The 21555-nt window shown below is 46.1% G+C and overlaps 1 protein-coding gene across 1 annotated transcript in view; it reads left to right on the plus strand.

The window, feature by feature from the left end:
* The first annotated feature begins 14407 nt into the window (after window positions 1-14407).
* The window catches only part of FNDC1 (fibronectin type III domain containing 1), an 84198-nt gene continuing 77050 nt past the window's right edge, over window positions 14408-21555 (plus strand). The window contains 1 exon segment of the mRNA XM_024747997.1: window positions 14408-14721. Coding sequence (XP_024603765.1) covers window positions 14694-14721 — 28 coding nt within the window. The 5' untranslated portion in view covers window positions 14408-14693.

A 21555-nucleotide genomic window follows, 5' to 3' on the forward strand; every position in this document is an offset into this window, starting at 1 on the left:
CCGGGCTGGAGGTGGGCCCGGGGACACGGTTGGCGGCATGGGGACCTCAGCGCAAAGCGGTTTCAACTTCGCCGTCGAACGCCCGGAGTCGGGAGACACGGTAGTCTAACATTCCGGGAGCATTCCGGCAAAGGAAAGAAGTGGGGGGGGGAAATGGAAGAAAGGCGACCGCTCGGCTCTGCGGTGGGGGGAGGGGTGACGCTTTCCTTTGCCCAGAATTTCCCCGTGGGCATCCTTCTTTCCTCCAGTTCACCTGCCCCGAGGCACGGATGCCTGGTGAAGGACGGCACTTGGGAGACCAGAGGGAGGCAGAGAGGCAGGACTGTTCTAGAAGGGCACGGGGAAAGCTGTGGGCCGCCGCGGGGCAATCGGGTACCTCGGTGCCCAGGGAGAAGCCGAGCTCTTACGTTGCATCTCGGTGGGAAGTTTGGAGCTGGGAAGGGGGCATCTGTCTTGAGAGGAGGGAGAGGGGAGAGGGAGGGTCATTTCGGGAGAAGCTCACCATTCCCCGAAGGCTGAGGCTGGAGACGGGGTGGATGATTGCTTTGGGGGCCGAAATGTGAGAAACGCTTTTGAGAAAATGCAAGCGCGCTGTTTTCAGATTTCTTGTACGTTTCCCGCAGAGCGAGACAAATTTTTCATCCCTAAGCCGTTGGTGGCCCTTGTTTCCACCTCCTGTGCAGGCATTTTCACACTTGACACTGTGTGGCTTTTATTTATGTCATCGGTTTGAAGTCGACATTTTTGTTGACGCTGCTCACTCCCAGCTGGGTTATAAAAATTCAGATGCGATTCTAAGGAGGGCTGCTTGCTTTATGATGCTATTTAGTGTCTCGATTGCCCTCCTACTACAAGGGAAAAGTTGGGGGTCACATTGCCTTCTGAGTTTTTTGGTGGGTGCATCATGCATGTCTCAGGATTATGCCAAGCGCTGGGATGCTAAATGCCACTTTTTCATAAAACGAGGGTCCAGTTGTAGGTTGTTTTCGTCTCTGTTAGCTACTTCTAGGAAAGCATTCACTGAATATTTGTACAGTACTTATCAAGAATAAAACTATTTTAAAGCCTTTCAATTTCGCCCCCTACAACCCGTGGCTTTTTTTTTTTTTTTCTAAATTAAAATTCTCTGAATTGGAAAGAGTTTTTGTATCAGAAAACAGACTGAAAGTGGAACCAGTGCCACACTGGCATTTTGCAGCCTTGTACCTGTTAGGTTCCACTGCCACCTGCCCGACGGGTTTACATTTGTGTGGGTCCGAAGTCTGGGTGGCTTGTGATCGCTCCCGGAATCCTGCTGTCTTCTGCGTGCTGCTCCTTGGCTCGCCTTCTGCTCTGTAAATCACTGAGCTGTGGAATGTGGGAGCTGGAACGCTTGCTGGCACTTCTCTCTACTGTGTTGACGTGGGATTTGCAATAAAATGATGACCAGACTAGAAGCAGACAAAGGAGGACAAACACATTTTGAAATGCATATCTACTGCATTTAAATGATAGAAGGAAAGGAAGCGACATCACCTGCAGAGAGCTCCATGTGCTGGAGAAGAAATGGCGGGGGGGCACGTAATTTATTCATCTGCTTCTCTGGAAGGCTTCCTGCCTGTCTTGCTGTAATAGCTGCAGTCATTGCTCCAGACTTGTACTCTGGTACTTGTAGCAGGGCTGTGGACACACTGCTTCCTCTCTCACTGAACGAATGCATGGGCTTAGCGAGCTGCTCGAGTCAGGCCTCTCCCATCCCCCAGACCTTCGGGATCAGAATCCCTGTCGTGAAATCACCCAGAGCCACCTTCCTAGTGGCTGACCCATCACAGCTCAGAGGAGCTTTCCTTAAAACAGAGGTGATTTGCAGGGCATGCCGAAGATCTAAATAAACCCTTCAACTTGGTGGTCAATTAAAATGTAAAACAAAATCAGCAAGTGATGCATGCTCCCCCCCATCCCTACGATAAAAGACTACGCAACAGTTAAAATTGTGATTGCACTTGCCAGTGTGATAAGATATGTTTTTCTAAAAACACGTGAGGACACACATTCTCTCATACATTTATAGTGGTTATCTTAGGATGGTTTTGGGTGATTTAAAAGCTTTTTTCTTTAAAGCTTGAGGACCCTTTCAGGGAATCCGCAAGGTCAAAGCGATTTTCACCACCGCAGAGGGGCGGCTGGGGACGCGGGTCATACTTAGTAATACTAAGATACTATTTGCCTTTTTCACAGTGGTGACGTCTGTAGGGAGGGTACAAAAGCTTAGTGAGAAAACTTCAACTGCGGGTGCTGTAGTGTGAATCTTAGCGTTGCTGCCGTCGTGAGCTGGTAGTCACTGCATTTTTCAGGCTTTTGAAGTTGAGAAAGGATATGCCAGTTTCAATGAAGAATGTCCTTGGTGCAACAGTAAAAATGATTAATTTAACCAAATCTCTACCCTTGTATGCATGTCTTTTTAATATTCCGTGTGAGGAAATGGGAAAGGCACTTAAAGCACTTCTGCCAACTGCCCAAGTTCATCAGTAATCCCGCAGAGAAGCAGTTGTGTGATAGTTTGACTTGTGAGCTGAACTAGCCGCTGTTTTTCATGGAACGCCACCTTTACCGGAAAGAATGGCTGCAGACAGACCAGTTATTTTGACGTGAGTATTTGGCAGACATCTCAAAAAACGAAGGCGGTCTGCCACTTCTGGTAAAATAACTGCTAGTGAGAAAATTGAGCTGTCAAGTGAAAATTAGAATTTTGCCATGTCACCTCCAACGTCCTAAACCTGAAAGCTTCCCAATACTTAGAAACTTTTCTAACAAGATAGGTGGTGATATAAAAGAATGCGATTTTGAAATACTGTGTTATAAAATGTGTCAACATTTAGATGCTGTGCATAAGCAAGTGAACTGGTAAATCCAAGTGACCGATGCTCAGTGTTTCAAAATCTTGCCTGGCTAAAAGGTCCATCAACGTGCAAAATAGCCCAGTGGACTTTTAATGTAACAAAATGTGAAAAATTCTTTTTATGGTTTCAGATTGTACATTGCAACTAACCTTTAAGAAACTGCTACTTGATGAGTTTTGGTGTAGTATCAAAGATTTTCCAAAATTATCTGTAAGGCTATTAAAATACCTTTCCCATATCTGTATGAGGTCAGATTGTCTTCAGGTACTTCAGCCAAAACAACATACTGCGATAGGTTGAAGGCATAATCGGATAGGAGATCCCACTGTCTTCTATGAAAGAGATTTGCCAAAATGCCACAAAATGCCATTCTTCTCATTTTCTTTCTGTTTTGGAAAACAGTTATTTTTCATAAAATACAGTTTGTTATGTCAGCTTGTAATGGTTTACTATTGCTATTTTAACATGAATTAATAAGTACGAAGTTTAACCTCTTCCTAGATTTAATTTCTGGTCAGTAGATATGGATAGACAAAATCCACAAAAACACAAACTCTGTGAGATCCTCATTAATTTAAGAGTAGATAGGAATCTGAGAAAAGGAAGCTTGATAACCGCTGCCGTATAGAAAGGATATAGGTTCAACATCAAGGCGCCTGGGTTTGAGTCTCAGCACCGCCATTCACCTGCTGCGTGGCTTCGGGCCAGTTAGTCAATCCCCACTGGACCAAGCAAATGGAAATATTCCTTCCACCTCTAGAAGCCCTCACAGATTCTCCTGTGGCCCAACCTACAGGCAGCTCTGCAGGGTTCCCCTCCTACTTCTGTCCTCTTTGAGAGGAGGGGGTGAATACACCTTTCCTTTTACCTTGTACATTGGAGCCCCTCCTCCCCCAGATAAAAGAGCTGTTCTATTTGTCAACTGAGCACACAATTCGTTAGTAGGAATTAGAGGTTGTAATAGAATTGCAGAGTGATAATTTATGTCCTTGGAAAGTTATCACTGGTCAGTTCCAGATCATCATCTTGCCAAGACCATTCATAGCTATTTAAGACACAAAGGCCTGAAAACCGGCCCTGTTGGGGGCGAGGGGTGGAGGGGTGTATCCGTTTCCTGTTGCTGTTATAACAAATTAGCACAAACTTAGTGGCTTAAAATAACACAAATTTATTATCTTATAGTTCTGGAGGTTAGAAGTCTGCAGTGGGTCTCACTGGCCTAACATCAAAGGTTTTGTTCCTCCTGGGGCTCTAGGGAGAATCCGGTTCTTGACTTTTTCAGCTTCCAGAGGTGCCCACGATCCTCAGCTGGTGACCTCTCCAGCAATGGCATCACTGCACTTCCATCCGTGCATCGCCTTCTCTGACTCTGACCTTCCTTTTCCCTCTTTCACTTAGAAAGACCCTTGTGATTACATCGGACAACCTCCCATCTCCAGATTGTTAACTGAATCACACGTGCAAAGTCTATTTTGCTGTGTGAGATCACACATTCACAGGTTCTGGGGTTACGACATGCACATCTTTGGGGACCATTGTTTTGCTACTGCAAGGGGTGAGGGTGTGGGTAAAGGGAGCCTAGATGCAAGCATTTCAGGAATGGCCCCATCATGATTTGCTGATTAAGGAGCAGAGCTCTTTTCATTGGTCCCTATGGAATTTAAGAATTTCTTGAGTGCTAATAAAACTTCTATTCAGAAGCTTTTATTTCAGTAAGAAAATATGGATGTGAGTATTTAAATGTATAAAGATAAAGGAGAGAAAAGAATATATATGTATGTGTATTCACATGTTTAACCATAGAATATTTATGTTAGGATACATCTGACATTGAGACCTTGGCTGCCTTTGGGGAGAACTGGGTAGCTGAGGGCAGAGAATGGATATTATTTCATTATTTTAAGTAATTTAAAAAAATATTTATTTGGTTGCACTGGGTCTTAGATGCGTCAGGTGGGCTCCTTAGTTGCAGCATGCAAACTCTTAGTTGCGGCATGCATTTGGGATCTAGTTCCCTGACCAGGGATGGAAACTGGGCCCCCTGCATTGGGAGCGCAGAGTCTTAACCACTGTGCCGCCAGGGTAGTCCCTGTTGCATTATTTTAGTAGACATATTTTAGAGCATTTGGAATCAGGGAGATATTGGTTAAACACATGGCGAACATCCTTCTTTCCTAAGACATTATCCTTGTCTTAGTTACAGAGAAGATGAATTTAATTTAATTTGGGAGAATTGTGTTATTAATATCATCTTATCAAGGAAAATTCTCCAGTATGGATCAGATGATTAAAATTTAGAAATTGTGAATAAGGAATTTTTGTGCCCCTGAGTATTAGGTGATGCCACGTGGAAGATGCGGAAGACACAATTTTTTCCCAGTTCCTTTTTCGGCTCCTGGCCCGGCAGGCGGTAGCACTTGCGGTCCACAGCCCTTAGAGGGCGCTCGGGGCCTTCCCGCCGCGTTGCCAGCCCCCGTCGCCGGGGCTTTACAGAGACAAGAAACTTAGGACACATGTTCAGTTACCTGCTTTGGTTTTCCCTTAGTGTTTGCCCTTTTTTTTTTTTTTTTATTTTGTGCCCCTGAGTATTAGGTGATGCCACGTGAAAGATGCGGAAGACAATTTTTTCCCAGTTCCTTTTTCGGCTCCTGGCCCGGCAGGCGGTAGCACTTGCGGTCCACAGCCCTTAGAGGGCGCTCGGGGCCTTCCCGCCGCGTTGCCAGCCCCCGTCGCCGGGGCTTTACAGAGACAAGAAACTTAGGACACATGTTCAGTTACCTGCTTTGGTTTTCCCTTAGTGTTTGCCCTTTTTTTTTTTTTTTTTTCAATTTTGCTACTCATTGGAGTTTCCTTCAAATATTAAGGAAATAAATATTTCCTTCAAATATTAAGCTGGAAATCACTCACTGAGGGTGGACCTGCCCGCAAGTTAGCAATTTTTAGTTGCCCATTGGTGAGAAAGAATTTGAAGCCTAAACCTAAAGCTGGGGTCAGGTGCTGGGGTACCCCTGTTATATCTGCAGGTTCTGGTCAAAGCTGCCGCAGCTGGAGGATGGGTGAGCACAAGGGACCCTGAGGGGAGGTACCTGCCTCCTGGGCACTGGAAGTCAGTTTTGAGTGAGTTTGGGTGAAACCGTCTCTCTCAGTATCTCCCCTCCATGCTCACTGGATTCTCTTTGTAACCAGAGAGAGTAATGCAAATCCTAAGACAGGTTTAGAAGTGCACCGAAATAACTGGAGAGCTGCTAATTCTTCTGCCGTGGCCTCCTATGTGTGGAGGCCATGATAAAATGATAACATCATCATAATCCTTAAAGTACAGTCTAGTTAATCCTGTGTTCATCTTTATGAGGAGTTCTTAGGTTGTGCATCGACTTTCTTTGTAATATGAACTGGCAGTTAAAAGTGCCACAGTTTACCATTTCCCTGTATGTCATTTCATTTCATTTTCACTGCAGCCTTGTGAAGTTGGTAACATCCTCATCTTACCCCGAGGGGACTGTCCCAGAGTCGGACATCTAGTTGAGTGGTGGTCCTGGGATTTGGACTCCAGTCTCCTGGATTGAGACCCCATGTTCTTCCTGCAGACTCCCCGGCTCCCGCTGGCTTAGACGTTTCCTATGTTGGTCTCTTCGTTAGGCCGGTACAACCGTTTCTGATTTGCTCTGGATGCCCTTCCAAATCTGTGCTTTGGTCACACTGCTGTTGAGAAATGATTCTGTCGTACACGGAAGCATGTTAAACTCTGGTAGGGCTTAACTTCAGATGGGGTTTTAGTGAACCCTATTCCCTGTTGCGAAATTGATTTGGCATTTGGATATAAGCAAGATCCTTATTGTGGGAAGTGCCCTTTACTTAGTGGGCCCTGGAGGCCAGTGCTCTGTGTCTAGTTTGTTACATGAGCCCTTCAACCTTTAACACAGGGCTTCTCTGTGAATGTTTGACCTGTATGATGGAATTCATAACCCTGAGCCGCTGGCCTTGGATTTTCACCAGAAGGCTCCCAGAATTCAAGTTTGATTACAGCGAAGGGTTAAATCAAGGACCAGCGCTGAGAAGCAGGGGCAGCTCATCTGTGGGGTCGACAGGCCTGCACCTGGTGAGACTGTAGTACTACGAGCGTGAAGGGTTTCAGACTTCTCAGAAGAGATGCGTCATCGAAATGCTGGGATTTGTCTTTTAGGAATTATTGTCTGGTGTCACAGCTCTTCATTCACTCCAGTAGCCCTGACCCAGCCGCTCATTTGCACTGTGACCTTAGGCAGGTCATGACTCTTCAGGCCTCAGTTTTCTCATCTGCGAAATTAGGGGATTGGACTAGAGATCTGGAGAAGGGCCCCTTCCAGCTCTCACTTTGTGGGAGTTTCCATTGGAAGGTGTCCATTCATTCATTCAGCAAGCATAGGAATGCCAAGTCCGGTACACACAGTCCGTCTGTGACAGCACAGGCATGGGGAGGGCAGGGGAGGGTACAGGCAGTGTGGTGCATGTTAGGACTGGAAGGTCCAGGACAGCTGTATCGTTTCGTCGCAGGCAGATGGTTGGCCAAAGCCAGCAGACACAGATCGGGGATGCACCTGTGTTGCTGTTGTGAGAAGGGTGGATGGTGGGTCCCTGCACCCTAGTGCTGTGGCTGGAACCACTTAGCATCGTAGTAAACAATCCGAGCAGGTATGCAGCCACGGCTCCTAATTTGAGACGACACCGCATTTGTCTGCAGACGCAGTCCCACTGACAGTCACCGCAGCTGGACCACCCAGCGCGGGGCAGGGCCAAAGAGGCGGGAGACCTGCTTGGTCACGTGTGGCCTCCTGGGAGCTCAGAGGAACAACCTGAGCCAGGCCAGGCCAGGTGAGGGCGGCCCCGGCCAGGCGGGCCCTGCTGGCTGGGATCTGAAGAACCAGACCTGTTGACACCGATGGGTACTTTGGGTCGACAGAGGGGAAAGCTGCTGGCACAATCTCACGAGGGCAGCACCACCTCATCCTCATAGTGTTTTATAAAACAGAATCCTCTACAGCGAAGGCTCAGGCTCTCCAGACTAGCGATGGCCCAGCTGTGTGGTCGTCACACTGATGCTTCCACCTAGAAAGTGGAGAGCGTGGGTGAACCTGTCACACGGAGACCAGGGGGGCTTACTGTACTTATTGTAGGTCAGTGTAAAGACAACTTTACGGGAGCATTTCCCCAGGCAGAAGGGTCAGGACTTCGGACAACATTATGTGTGTAAAAGGTCATTTTTTTAAATAGTTTTTAAAAGTTTTTATTTTCAGAGAGTTGTAGATTCCCTTGCGTCACCCAGTTTCTCCCGAAGGTCACATCTTGTGTGACCGCAGTGCACTGCCCTGGTCGGGGAGCTGACACTGGTGCAAGTCATCAACTTTATTCAGAGCTCACCAGTTTCACGTGCTTTTGTGTGTGTGTTTCTGTGTAATTTCAGCACACGTGTAGATTGTGCAAGCACCACAGTCAAGATGCAGAACATTCCATCGGAAGGACCCCTCCTGCTTTTCTCTTATAGCCACGCCCACCTCCCTTCTTCCCCTCCTCCTTGGCAACCACTAATCTGTGCTCCATCTTTGTAATTTTGTCATTTCAAGAATGTCATATCAGGGACTTCCCTGGTGGTCCAGTCGTTAAGACTCTGAGCTTCCACTGCAGGGGGCGAGGGGGCTCCAATCCCTGGTCAGGGAACTAGGGCCAAAAAAAAAAAAAGTCATGTCATATCAATGGAATTGTATATATAACCTTTTGAGATTGGTAAAAGCCTATTTTTAAAAAGTATATATATATATATATATATATATATATATATATATATATATGTGAATCACTTTGTTGCATACCTGAAGTTGACACATTGTAAATCAACTATCTTTCAATTTAAAAAAACCCAATAAACATTAGCTATTACCTATGTCAGTTTTTTTTTTTTTTTGCAGTGTGTGGGCCTCTCACTGTTGTGGCCTCTCCCAGGAAGCCCTGAAAAGTATATATTTTTTCCCATTCTGCTTGAGATCACTACAGTTAGTTTGCAGGTATTTTGTGTGTACTGAGATATTATGGTGAGTAATTTGGCATGGCACGGAAGTACTACGCCCACCCTGGTCCAAGCCACCTTACCTGGATTATTGCGATAACCTTCTCACTGGTCCCCCGCTCCTGCCCTCTTCCCCTACACTCTGTTTTTAAAACAGCATCACGGGGGCTTCCCTGGTGGCACAGTGGTTGAGAGTCCGCCTGCCGATGCAGGGGACACGGGTTCGTGGCCCGGTCCGGGAAGATCCCACATGCCGCGGAGCGGCTGGGCCCGTGAGCCATGGCCGCTGAGCCTGCGCGTCCGGAGCCTGTGCTCCGCAGCGGGAGAGGCCACAACAGTGAGAGGCCCGCGTACCGCAAAAAACAAACAAAAAACCGAAAAACAGCATCACAGTGATTCTCATGATGCATGATGTCACAGAGCCGTCTACCTCTCAGATAAAAACCGAAGTCCTAGCAAGTTTCAAGGCTACACATGATCATCTTCCTCACCAGGCCTTCCCTCACTGTCAGCTTCAGCCCCTGGGCCTCCTTGCTGCTTCCCTAATGTGCTAGGCACCTTGCAGCCCCAGTGCCTTTGCACTTGCTGTTCCCTTGGCCTGAACAACTTTCCATAAACATGTATGGGATATCCCTCACCGCCTTCAGGTTCTTTATGTGGTATCATCTTGTGAGGCCTCACCTGACCGCTCCCCACCATTTAACGGTATAATCTTACCGGTACCCCACAGCACTTCTTATCCCAGTTTTATTTTTCTCCTCAACCTCTATCACTACCTGAGAGAGTGCGTATTTCACGAGTGTGGTGGTAATTGCCTGTCTTTCTCCTCTGGAACAGAAGCTCCATTTTGTCAGTTTTGTTCACTGAATTCTCCCCATTGCCTGGAACGCTGCCTGAAAATAGTGGGTACTTAGTAAATATTCACTGAATGATCGGATATGCCTTCTTTGGTATTAATTACATATGATATACATTCAATCTCTTTATGTATGTTGACCTGAGGCCAGCAGGATATGTGTGGTTTGTGGGTGTGGGGCAGGCCCCTGCATGCCTCTCACTCTAACCTGTGGAGTCAGCACACAAATTTTTTTTTTTGCGGTACGCGGGCCTCTCACTGTTGTGGCCTCTCCCGTGGCGGAGCACAGGCTCCGGACACGCAGGCTCAGCAGCCATGGCTCACGGGCCCAGCCGCTCCGCGGCATGTGGGATCTTCCCGGACCGGGCCACGAACCCGTGTCCCCTGCATCGGCAGGCGGACTCTCAACCACTGCGCCACCAAGGGAAGCCCAGCACACGAATTTTGAGGAGGGTTGGCTTGTGTTGGAAGTCCCGTCTGCAGCGGGAGTGAAGAATTTTACTTACATGGTATTCTTGTTTCCTAGGGCTGCCCAAACAAAGGGCCACAAACTGGGTGGCCCTTTAAACAACAGAAATTTATTCTCTCGTATCTCTGGAGGCTAGAAATCTGAAATCTGCAGGGCAAGGTCATACTCTTTCTGAAGGCTCTAGGGAAGAATCCTTCCTTTCTTAGCTTTTGGTGGTTTCCAGAATCATTGGTGCTTCTTGGTTTGTAGATGTGTCACTCCAATCTCTGTCTCCGTTGTCACGTGGCATTCTCCCTGTGTGTCATCTTATAAGGATATTGGTCATACTGGATTAAGGCCAACCCTAGTCAAGCATGATCTCATCCTAATTTGATTACATCTGCAAAAACCCTGTTTCTAAATCCCATTCACAGGGACTGGGCATTAGGGCTCAACATATCTTTCTGGAGGATGCAATTCAACCCACAAGATATGGTATGCCTTCATACCAACACAGTTCCTTTTCAGTAGGTGAAAGAATTCACACAACTTCCAGCCCTGGGCCGTAGTTGAGAAGCGGGCAGATATGGGTCACTGTGTTGCACTGCGTGCTGAACTGTCAACCCACAGCTCCAAACACCTGCGCACATTCAGTGAGCCTAATTCATAGATCCAGCCTGGCTAAAGCCTTCGTTCATAAAGTAAGTAGTTAAATAGTTAAATCAGGTCTTCTGTAACTCTGTATGGTCTAAGGCACAGGCTCCAAAGACTTAATAAAGAAGTTGGGATGGATACAGCAATAAATAATGGCATCAAATGTGATCAGTGTAGCAATACAGGATCATCTAGTACTTTCTAATCAACTTCCACCTGCCAGATAGAGTGTTAAGTTCTGAATGTTTTTACACTGATAACACATAGAATCGTAAGATCAGCAAGAAAATCACCAGATTTGTCCGAGGACTTGGCCTGGCGGGTGCACTTTGAAGTTGACACAATCTACGTTTCTTTCCTATTTAGTAAAAGTCGGGATGTGTTGCTGTCTTTCTTTCATCGAGGTTGTATTCTCTCGTGGAGTCTTCTAGGTGGTGTGATGTGGCAGCCTTGCTCTCCCAGAGCGTCTGACTCCCTGACATTCTTTGTGTTACGGAAAGCCACCACGTTCTCTTTCTGCTGTAATGCCTCCCTGGCCCTGCTGTTTATAATACTATTTTCTACCCTACCCAACGATTTCTTTCTATTATTTTCTGATAGACTGGGAGGATTGAAGCATCTTCTTACGTTGAATAACTCTCAGAATCCACATACATACCTACAGATATCCAAGCAGACCATAGTCAAAGGGAAGAGAAAAGAGGGGCAGAGAACACCAAGCTCCTTGACTTTTCTGAGACCTGGGCTGATCTTATTTTACGGTTATGATGGCATTTTGACTGTAACACCCAGGGAGAGAGAGGCCTGGGAGATGAGGCACCCGCTACTGTCTGAGTAGGCTGTGTCTCTTGTAGAACATGAGGGCTGTCTGGGCTGAGTTCCATAGGGTCTGATGATGCCCTGAAGTCGTAATGAGCTTTCCTTGCAGGGAGCAATTCAGGAACATTGTGAGGGTTAAAGGGTAGGCTGGGTTAGAGTCTTAAGAGATTAAATGTCCTATTAGAATGCAAGTTGTGGAAAGCAGTGGCCATGGGAGAAAGCTCTAGCAAAGGCTGTCCTTGAGTTCCACCGATGCCATACTTTGTTCTCTGATCGTCCTAGCCTGAAGAGGACGGTCTGAGCCCTGATAACGTTTATTGTTAACAGCACTCAGAGGATGTTTAATGTCGATGCCCTCGCTCTTCCGTTTGGATGCCAATGTAGTGCTTCACTCAGGAGACTGAAGACCTTTGCCTTTCTTGTATATCTGCGATTACCTCACTTGTATCCCTGGGCAGCGCCTTTGCCTAATAACCCTGCATCACCCAACTGAGTAACACATTCATAGATGTTTACCCTTGAAGGTCGGGGAAACCTATTGGAATTTGGGTAGAACCATCTAGTCGTGGAAAGCAGTGAAGACCATTTTAGACACGCAGTTGATAGGCAGATTGAAGAGGGGAGATTGGATCAGGTTACCCGACTTTCAACTCTCAAGATTTAAAAATTCTAATAAGTATATTATGTAAGCGTATTTCCTGAGATTGAGGGAAACGAGGACCCAAAGCCCACTCCTGCTGTGTGAGGAGGGGGCGCTGGCCAAGAGCCCAGGTACTGGGAATCCTGCTGGGTCATTTTCTGTTGGGTTGTAATTGGTGACATTGGTCCTTCTGTGGCTCTTCTGCTTACTGTTGTATCTCACATTTATTGAGTGCTTTATGATTTTTTTTTTACATCTTTATTGGGGTATAATTGCTTTACAATGGTGTGTTGGTTTCTGCTTTATAACAAAGTGAATCAGTTATACATATACATATGTCCCCATATCTCTTCCCTCTTGCGTCTCCCTCCCTCCCACCCTCCCTATCCCACCCCTCTAGGTGGTCACAAAGCACCGAGCTGATCTCCCTGTGCCATGCGGCTGCTTCCCACTAGCTATCTACCTTACGTTTGGTAGTGTATATATGTCCATGCCACTCTCTCGCATTGTCACAGCTCACCCTTCCCCCTCCCCATATCCTCAAGTCCATTCTCTAGTAGGTCTGTGTCTTTATTCCCGTCTTACCCCTAGGTTCTTCATGCCATTTTCCCCCTTAAATTCCACATATATGTGTTAGCATACGGTATTTGTCTTTCTCTTTCTGACTTACTTCACTCTGTATGACAGACTCTAGGTCTATCCACCTCATCACAAATAGCTCAATTTTGTTTCTTTTTATGGCTAATATTCCATTGTATATATATGATTTTCTTTCACATTTTATTCTCACAAAAATCCTTGGAGGGTAGCTATAGAAAAGGAACGAATTAAGTTTGATATTTGCAGAGTGAAACATCAGTGGCATGTTTGCTTGGTTGGGGGGCTTTGAATGGGAGTGGACACGTCCTAATAACAAGGGGAGAAAAAATGAGCTCTTCTGAGCCTTTACTTGACTTGACACTGACGGGCATTCCCTTCTTCCTGAAAACCTCTCCACTCCTGTCTTCCAGGATGCAATTTGAATGCCGATTCTCCCCTTTATCACTAATGTTTCAGATTGAAAACTTTTTGGTCCCAGTCATCCTTTAGACACCAGTGTTCTTTGGGTTTCACTGGAGATGCTAAGTAGACAGTTGGATGCGCTGGTGCTCAGAGGAAAAGCCAGAGCTAGAGTTATGAATTCGGGAGCCATCAGCACATGGATGGTGTTTGCAGTCCTGGGACTGGACATGCTAACTTAGTGAAGGCCCAGGAGGGGTACGCAGAGAAGAGGGGCGTCCAGAGTGGGACTTGGAAGCACTGGAACGTTCTGAGTTCTGGCAGAGAGGGAGGAGCTGCTGAAGGAGACAAGTGATGGGAAAGGGAAACCAGGGAGTACGGTGTCCTGGAAGGCGGGAGACTGTGGCTCAGGGAGGACAGGAGAGGTACTTCCACGAGGAGAACGATTCAGCTGTTGCTGGAAGCAGCGTAAGTGAAGGAGCGAGAAGGAGAATTTGACAGCATGACATCTTCCTGACACTTACAAGAGCTCATTCAGTGCAGTGAGCTCATGTGTCCCGGTGAATTCAGCTTCCACTAATGACTTTCAGTTTCATACCTTTGGCTCTGATTTCTCTGCAGGCCTACATTTACTCCTTGTAGTTATAATGACAGCTGAGAGGCAACCAGGTATAGGAGGAAGAGCATATGGTCTATGATTTCAGACAGGCCTGAGTCTAGTAAGTGACCACGATCACTTACTAGCTGTGCGCCCCTGGCGAGTCACTCAGCTCTCCGAGGCTCAGTTTCCTCATTTATACAAATGAGGATACTGTTTGGGTCAGCACATGTAAGCTTTTACATATAGAATGGATAAACAACAAGGTCCTACTGTAGAGCAGAGAGAACCATGTTCAATATCCTATGTTAAACCATAATGGAAAGGAATATATAAAAAAGGAATGTATACACCTGTATAACTGAGTCACTTTGCTGTACGGCAGAAATGAACACAACATTGTAAATCAACTATGCTTTAATAAAAACAAAATATTGAATAAAAACGAGGATACCAAAGCACAGTTCACTGGGTTGTTACGGAGATTCAAGAGCTAGTGGTTGTGGTCATGTGAACTCTTTTTAACCACCTCCGGATGCCCAGTGCGTAGACCAGAATCTGACACGTAGTAGGTGCTCAGTAGATTATCTGCCGCAGAAGTAAATGAAGTGGCTGGCACTGAGTAGCTACACAGCAAATGTTCATTTCCTTCCTTCTCTTTTACTTCTCTATTTTTTCCTTTTCACAAATGGTCCCATTGCAAAACTTAAAACGTTTTGCTCACTGGGTGTGTTGTGCATTTTTTCATCTTCATCGGTAGATGGTTTGCCTCTGCCCATTCGTAACCAGTAAGTGATTATCTGAAATAGTAAAGCATTTTAAATATGGAAACGTGTTTCAGAAAGTGATTATCCTTAGCAATCTGGGTTGTCACTGGGTCCATGTGGGGTTGGCTTCTGGTCATGTCTGCCTCATTTTCTCTGTTTCATACCTTCCTGTCCACGACATTTGCTTGGCCTCTCTTCTAAGGGTATTTTTCAGGGAGCTTTCTGAGTAAGATGAGCGGTGATTATAGCGACAGTGATGCCTAAGTGTTTAACATAGTTAGACAATGACTTTCACATTCTGGGACAAGGAATGAATTTGCAGGGAGTTTTTTTTTGGCTGGCATGTCAAGCAGTTTGTAGTAGGCTGAGTTTAAGCTGCACCAGCTATTTCTCAGCTGCGAATTGAATTTGAAGAATGTGCAAAAGATCCCACAAAAGCCTGGAAAGTACTGGTTTCTTGTAGGGTCTCCGATGCCATTCAGCAGCAGGGAGGAGTCCTATATCCCTTCTCACATCTAGGCATTTTCTTTTTAGGGTCCCTTGTTTTCTTATTGTCATAGATAAATATGTCTGTGGAATTCCTCCAGTTCCATTTCCCTAAACCATTCTGGGAAGCTGGTGGTTTAGATGGGGAAGAATTCTTGTTTTTGTCTTTGGAATAGTAGCTTTTGGTTCCATTGGTTCCTGAATAAAATGGCCACAAGGGCTTTAAAACCTTAACTCCTAATGTTCAAATTCTGCCAGCTCTGCTGGTTACGTTCACCCTTTCTGGCCGCATCATGATCTGGGTAGGACTGCTTACTCAAGTCCATGGCATACTGACAAATAAATCATTGACACTGTCAAAATTAAATTCCTCAGTGTGTGTGAAAAAAAAAAAAGACACGTAAATGTGTAAAATCAAAAAAGAAATTAAACTCCTGGAGTGGATCCCTTAGAAACAACAAACAGAATGAAGTTAAAGCAGTTCTCGTTTAGAAATCAAGAGAAAAAGGGATTTGTTTTTATGGATCCAGAAATGATGATATCAGGTAGCAATGGATTGGGCTGCTGATAGCACGATATCTGGCGAGCAGTGGCTCAACAGGTTAGGGAATTGTTTATCTTACTCACCAGTAAACTCGGGAGCAGAGAGGTTCTCAGGGACCCAGGATCTTTTTGTATTTCCACTCTGCCACCCCAGGCCAGGTCATCGTTCTCAGACTTGTTACTTGATTGATGTTCCAAGATGGCTGCTGCAGCTCCAGGTATCACATTGACATCCCGGGGAGGGGGAAATGGAGGATGATACAAAAGGCAAAAGCATAGGACAGCAGATCCTGACCCTTTGATAATGCCTTCCTGGAGGTGGCAGCAGTAACTTTCTTATATGTCATTGGCTAGAATTGACCACATGACTACCCTTAGCTATAGGGGAAGCTGAAGTGTTATGAATATTCAGTATCTCAGCCTCTACTATAGAAGAAGGCAAGGGAGGAAGAAGAAGCTGGGCATGGCTCTTGGACACCTCACCCACAGTGTCTATACAGCAGTTTCTGAATTCAATGCAAACTGCTAAACTGTTCTTAATTAGTTGGGAAACTTGGCTTGAGTGGGACTAATAAAAATTCAACTTAAAACGTCTCAGAAAACATCCTGAGGGAAAAAGCAGATTCATTTTAAGAGTATCCTTTGGGCTTGAGAATTTGACTTTGGCTTTGCGGCTTGCTGCTTGTTTTGAAACAGAATTCTTTGCTGCTTCATTTTTGGGTCAGTTTTTGTGTTTTTCTGCTTTGTAGATCTTTCCCAAGGTGCTGGGGGTCAGGAGAGAAGAAAGAGAGAAGATAATGAAGGGGAATAAAATGAGGTTAAACTATATTAGCAAGTATTCTGGCTTCCACTCTTCACCCCAGTATCCCCCCAAATACCAACAAACAACCTAGAATCTAGAACATTCTAAGCAAACTTTGTCCATCGGGAGCTGTTAACCCTTGAGGTGATGCGAGAGTGTTGGAATGACAGCGTTGTTTACCAGCATCAAGGGACTGTGGCTGTGTTGAGGGTGCAAGTGGCCTTGGCTGGGAAGTTGGGGGCCATCTCCTGTGGAGAAGGGGACAAAGGAGAAAACGCTGCCCATGTGGCATTGGGCTCTTCCCTTGGGAAGTCCCCGTGTGCCCACAGGAGTGCCTGGCGGCCTCAGGCGTGACCAGCTGGTGTGCAGCTCCCAAGGGGAGTAGTTTCCCGAAGCCAAGTGTGGGGATCGGCTCAGCCCATGACACGAGGCTGCCTGAAGCCTGCGCAGGGTGGAGGAGGCTTGCACACAGCTGGATGCGGGTGCAGTGGTGCTGCCAGCGAGAGAGGATGGAAGTGGACTCAGACAAACTCTACTTAAAGACTAGCCAGTGGCTTGAATTTTGAGATTTGGATGGCTTCACCATTTGGCTTCTTTGAGCTAGTGGAGAAAAAATGTGATTCACAGTTGTATTCAGTGACCATCCAGCACCCTTATAAGCACAGTGGCCTGTGCGCATATGAATTTGGCCTTTTCCTCTGAATAGAAAGATGCTTTGTTGTTATCAAAATACTGGAAAATGCCTGAGGGGCGAGGGACCTTGCGGGGAATTCAGGTTTAGCAGAGGCTGCTGGCGTGGTGAGCAGGGGTGCAGTTGCACCCAGGGCCCGGCTGGCCATTAGGAAACCGGGACTGATGCTCCAGCCACACACAAGAGCTGCCCGGGCCGTTTGGAATCTTCTAGCTTCTCTACTCACATAACACCCTTACCAGGTAGATACGACAGGACATATTTGCCATATTTGGGGGCATGGGGTAGAATGTAGAATCCAGTAAGTCACTATTAACCTGGAGAAATTGACTGGGTTTTGAGGGATGTGAACCAGGGGTAAAGTCCGGAGAGCCCTGGCTACCCTTGACCTCCCGAGGGACCCGGAGCATCTGCTTGCCTTGGTGTTTCTCTCTGCGTGAGGCCGGTATTGTGTGGATCCCCATCGTGGGCTCAGAGGCTCTGTCTGCAAAGCTCTTTCAGCTCCCTGGAGTGTTTTTTACGTTTAAAGACCCCAAAGATCTAGAGTTTGGATTCATTTTTTATTCAGTTATACCTAAAGAACCGTGCCGACCGTGGGGAACACTTTGATGGAACCATGCCTAGCGTGAAATGTCAGAAGAGGAGCCAGGCCATTATTTTCATACTCTGACTCTGTCTACCCAACCCCAGATTTTCAGGTGGAAAACTCAGTCAGCCACCTGTAAATTTTACTAGTGTCAGTTTTACTTCGCACAGTTGCAAAACACCATGTACTTCCCCCCTCCCCTTTTTTTTGGAAGGGAAGGGTCATAACTATTTGGCAAATAGAATTCCAACATCCATTTGAAAAATTATTTAAAAAACAGCCATTTCAGTGTTTTGCACACATGCTGCCAACCATCTGGTTGTTTCTGCATTTCTGGATAGCCCTGTGCTGTCTGGTATCTTATGGATAATTGTTGAATTTTTCCAGCTTTCCTGGGAATCATAGTCAGATTTGTAGATCACATTGCTTCCTCCCCCAAGCTACACTGCAATTTCAGTACGTCCTAACGTTTTTTGGCGTATCGATTGGATTTTTGGTCAAACATTTGTGGTTACACTGAGATCTGTGTTTTCTTCATTTCAGAGTCTGGGAAGTATTTGGCGGTTTTCAGTGGAAAGTCAAACTTGAGTTTCAGACAAAAAAGCAGTAGAGAGACTTACACAAACCTGAAGGGTTTTTTTTTGCATTAAAGAGCAATCCTTGGTATACTTAAGAAATAATTTTAGCATTTTGGGGTTTTAGGGGGCCAGTTTATTTCCAAGGCTTTTAACATTCCTTTGGGGGTTTTCTCCTTAACCAAGGTTGTCCTCTCCTGCTTCTCGGCCTCCACTGCTAGACTGGGTGGGCTACGAGGCGCCCTCAGCTAAGAATGGCAGCCATCCCTGGCTGGTATTTGCCTTAATTTCTTTGGGTGTGTCTGCACTGGCAGACTTTTGTGACCAAATGTACTGGCTGCTGGGGTAGCTTCAAAAAAGTTATTTTTGACTTCCATAGAAGACTTTGATTAATAGGCTCTTAATCCATTTAGGTTCTGACTGCAAGTGGCGAAAACCCAACTCGAACTAATTTAAATTCCAGAATTCATGGCTTGTGGAACCGTACATTGGGAGGGGCAGGGGTCGAGCTGGTCTTAGGGGTGCCCAGACTCTTTCTCTCCGTCTCTGGTCTCTTGGCCGTGTGACAGCAAGAACTGGTCACCCACAATGCCAACCGAGAGCAAAGGCAGTGTTCAGCGTCCAGCTCCAGTGAGAACAATTCCTGTGAAGTTTTTGGGGTTGGCTGGGTCACAGGACCAGAGGTCTGTTACCAGAGAACTGGGGGAGGCTTCACTGGGTAGAGAAAAATAATATGTGTCCTTCACACAGCACATTTTTGGTTCACTGCCTTGCAGAGATTTTAGGGTCTTATTAGGACTCTTTAGGAATGTAGGGAGCTGAGAGACTTTGGATTCAATTAATTTTAGTCCGGGCAATCCTGAAGAATCGACACCAGTTCCAGTGAAAGATGGCAGAGGTTGCAGTTCTGAGAGAACCCTGACCCCCTCCGGGCATTTGAATGAATCTCTTCTGGCTGAGGCGAAACAGAATAAGAAGTAAGGGAATAAAGCAATTTGGACTTCAAATCTTTCTATTTTATTTAAGCTGTGAGGCTGAGAAGCCTTCACTCTTGGACGTTTTTTCCCTGGGACTTTTGTAACAGGAGACACAAATTGAAACGGGGACTTTTTTATGTTGCTAGTATTATATTTTCAGAGTATCTTTATTTTGTCATTTCATCTCGTTGCTGAAATCCCATGGGCTATTTTGGACACCATGAGGTGGGCAAAATTTGGGACTGAAATAGGAAAGGCCAGAAGTGGATTTTCAGGCTAGAGGTCATCTTGGCTTTGGACTTGGTTAAAGAATGAGCCTTCCTCATTTCAGAGCTTTTTGGGGACCTGGGGGCGGGCAGTCCCCACCTACGACCCCAGAAAGATACATGGTGGGACAGTGATTAGTACTGGGGGAGGCTCTGAAGGGGGGGCAAGTGGTCCTGACCCTCGCTCTGAAGAGGCAGCCACACTTGACCTCAGGTTGAGGTCATGCCCAGTGGGCTGAGGGAACAAGCTTCTGGGGATGCTCCGGGACTTCCATTGTCCTCTCTTCATGTTTGTTTTGGCCTCTGTCCTCATCCTGTGCTCCCTCCCCTCCTTGAGGCGTGCTGATTGGAGGGGTGAGTGGTGAGAGCCCAGTCTCCATTGGTCTACTTTCTCTACTTGGTGGCATTCACGAATTAGAAGAGACAGGCACACAGGTGTCCTCTTGGAGCCTGCTTTGCTGTAGGAAGGCTGCATTTGGCTTCAATCCTGCTTACCCATGGGGAGCGCTGGGTGGAGGCCCAGGCCTGTTGCTGTCACCCAACCTGTGAGGCAGTGGTCCTGAGCTGGTCTGCTCTGCAGGCTCAGCTGTGTCTACCCAGAACTGGAGACGGGAGGAGGGACGGGAGGAGGCACGATGGAGGTCACACATTAGATCCACCTTCTCCAGGGCAGCCTCCTCAGTAATAAACCTGATAGTTTGATTTCTGACTCCTTTATCTACTTTCTCAAATTGGTTGAGCTCAAGTGTTCATAAGGACCGCTTTTGTCCCCTACCCTTCAAATCCTGGAAAAGCTCCTTCACACATTTAGTCAGGTGAGATAGAATTGCATGTGATTTGTTATATATCAGCTCAGGAGAAACACATAGGCCCTTTTTCATCATTGTGCATCATTGCTACTTAACGTCAATCTATAAATCGTGTAGTACAATATGACCGTGAGTTTTGAGATACAAATCTATTTTTCAGATTTAATTTTCAAGTCAAATCAAACTATCGTTTGAGTCATTTCCCTCAGTAAATATGCAGTAGAAAACTCAAAGAAGAAATACTTATTTTTCTTGTAATGACTGTGTCAGTTATTGTCTCAGAAAATATTAGGTTCTACCAACTAACATTTTATTGGTGGATTTTCCTACCTCAGCTGGGGGGTAGCCTCCTTGTCTAGATGATTCTGTGAGAGGTTGCTCTGTCCAGTGCAGTCACAGGAATGAAAGGATTTGAGCTTGTTTTTCAGCTGCTGTTCTGTTTCTAGATGGTAGGTTGACCGTAAATCCAGCTCAAAGTATTCATTGATTCCTCTGATATTCGTTGAACTCTGTGTGCCAACGCTTTGGTGTAGCGGATTTGACTAAAGTCAGTCAACTTGGAGAGCTGCGATGGAGCAGGTACAGAGGAAGCATGCAGGTGGCTTAATGGTGGTCTCACAACTTCTCCCTCACGTCTGCCATCCATCTCCTTTCCCTTCTCTTTTTGCCTGTCTGGAGAATGTAATGAAGTAACTGGAGGGTGTTTTTTAAAAGCAGAACAAAGCAAAACAAACAAACAAACAACACAACACTTTGGATCCAGAAAGATCCAGTTACTATTCTGAATCACAGTCTTGAGCAGGATTTCCCCATGGATTGTGTCATTTTTTTGAATCACTTTTATCCTTGATTCATTGTATGAATGGATTCTGAACTTTCCTTCTCTTAATCTGAGAAGTAGCCCTTGACAGAGCACCCTTTCTAGGAACATATTTACCACCGGCTGTTGCAGGTAGGTGTGTACCCTTAAGGATGGGTGGTGAGTCTGAACCAAGAGTTTCATTTTCAACACGTTCAGTTTGGAACTCACGTGGGCCTATCCAATAGGCAGTAGGGACTCTCCATCTGGGATGGTTAGGGCGGAGCTGGGCAACTTTCTAGGAACATATTTATCACCGGC

This window comes from Neophocaena asiaeorientalis, unplaced genomic scaffold (assembly GCF_003031525.2).
Source record: "Neophocaena asiaeorientalis asiaeorientalis breed wild unplaced genomic scaffold, Neophocaena_asiaeorientalis_V1.1 scaffold123, whole genome shotgun sequence".
Lineage (NCBI taxonomy): Eukaryota > Metazoa > Chordata > Mammalia > Artiodactyla > Phocoenidae > Neophocaena > Neophocaena asiaeorientalis.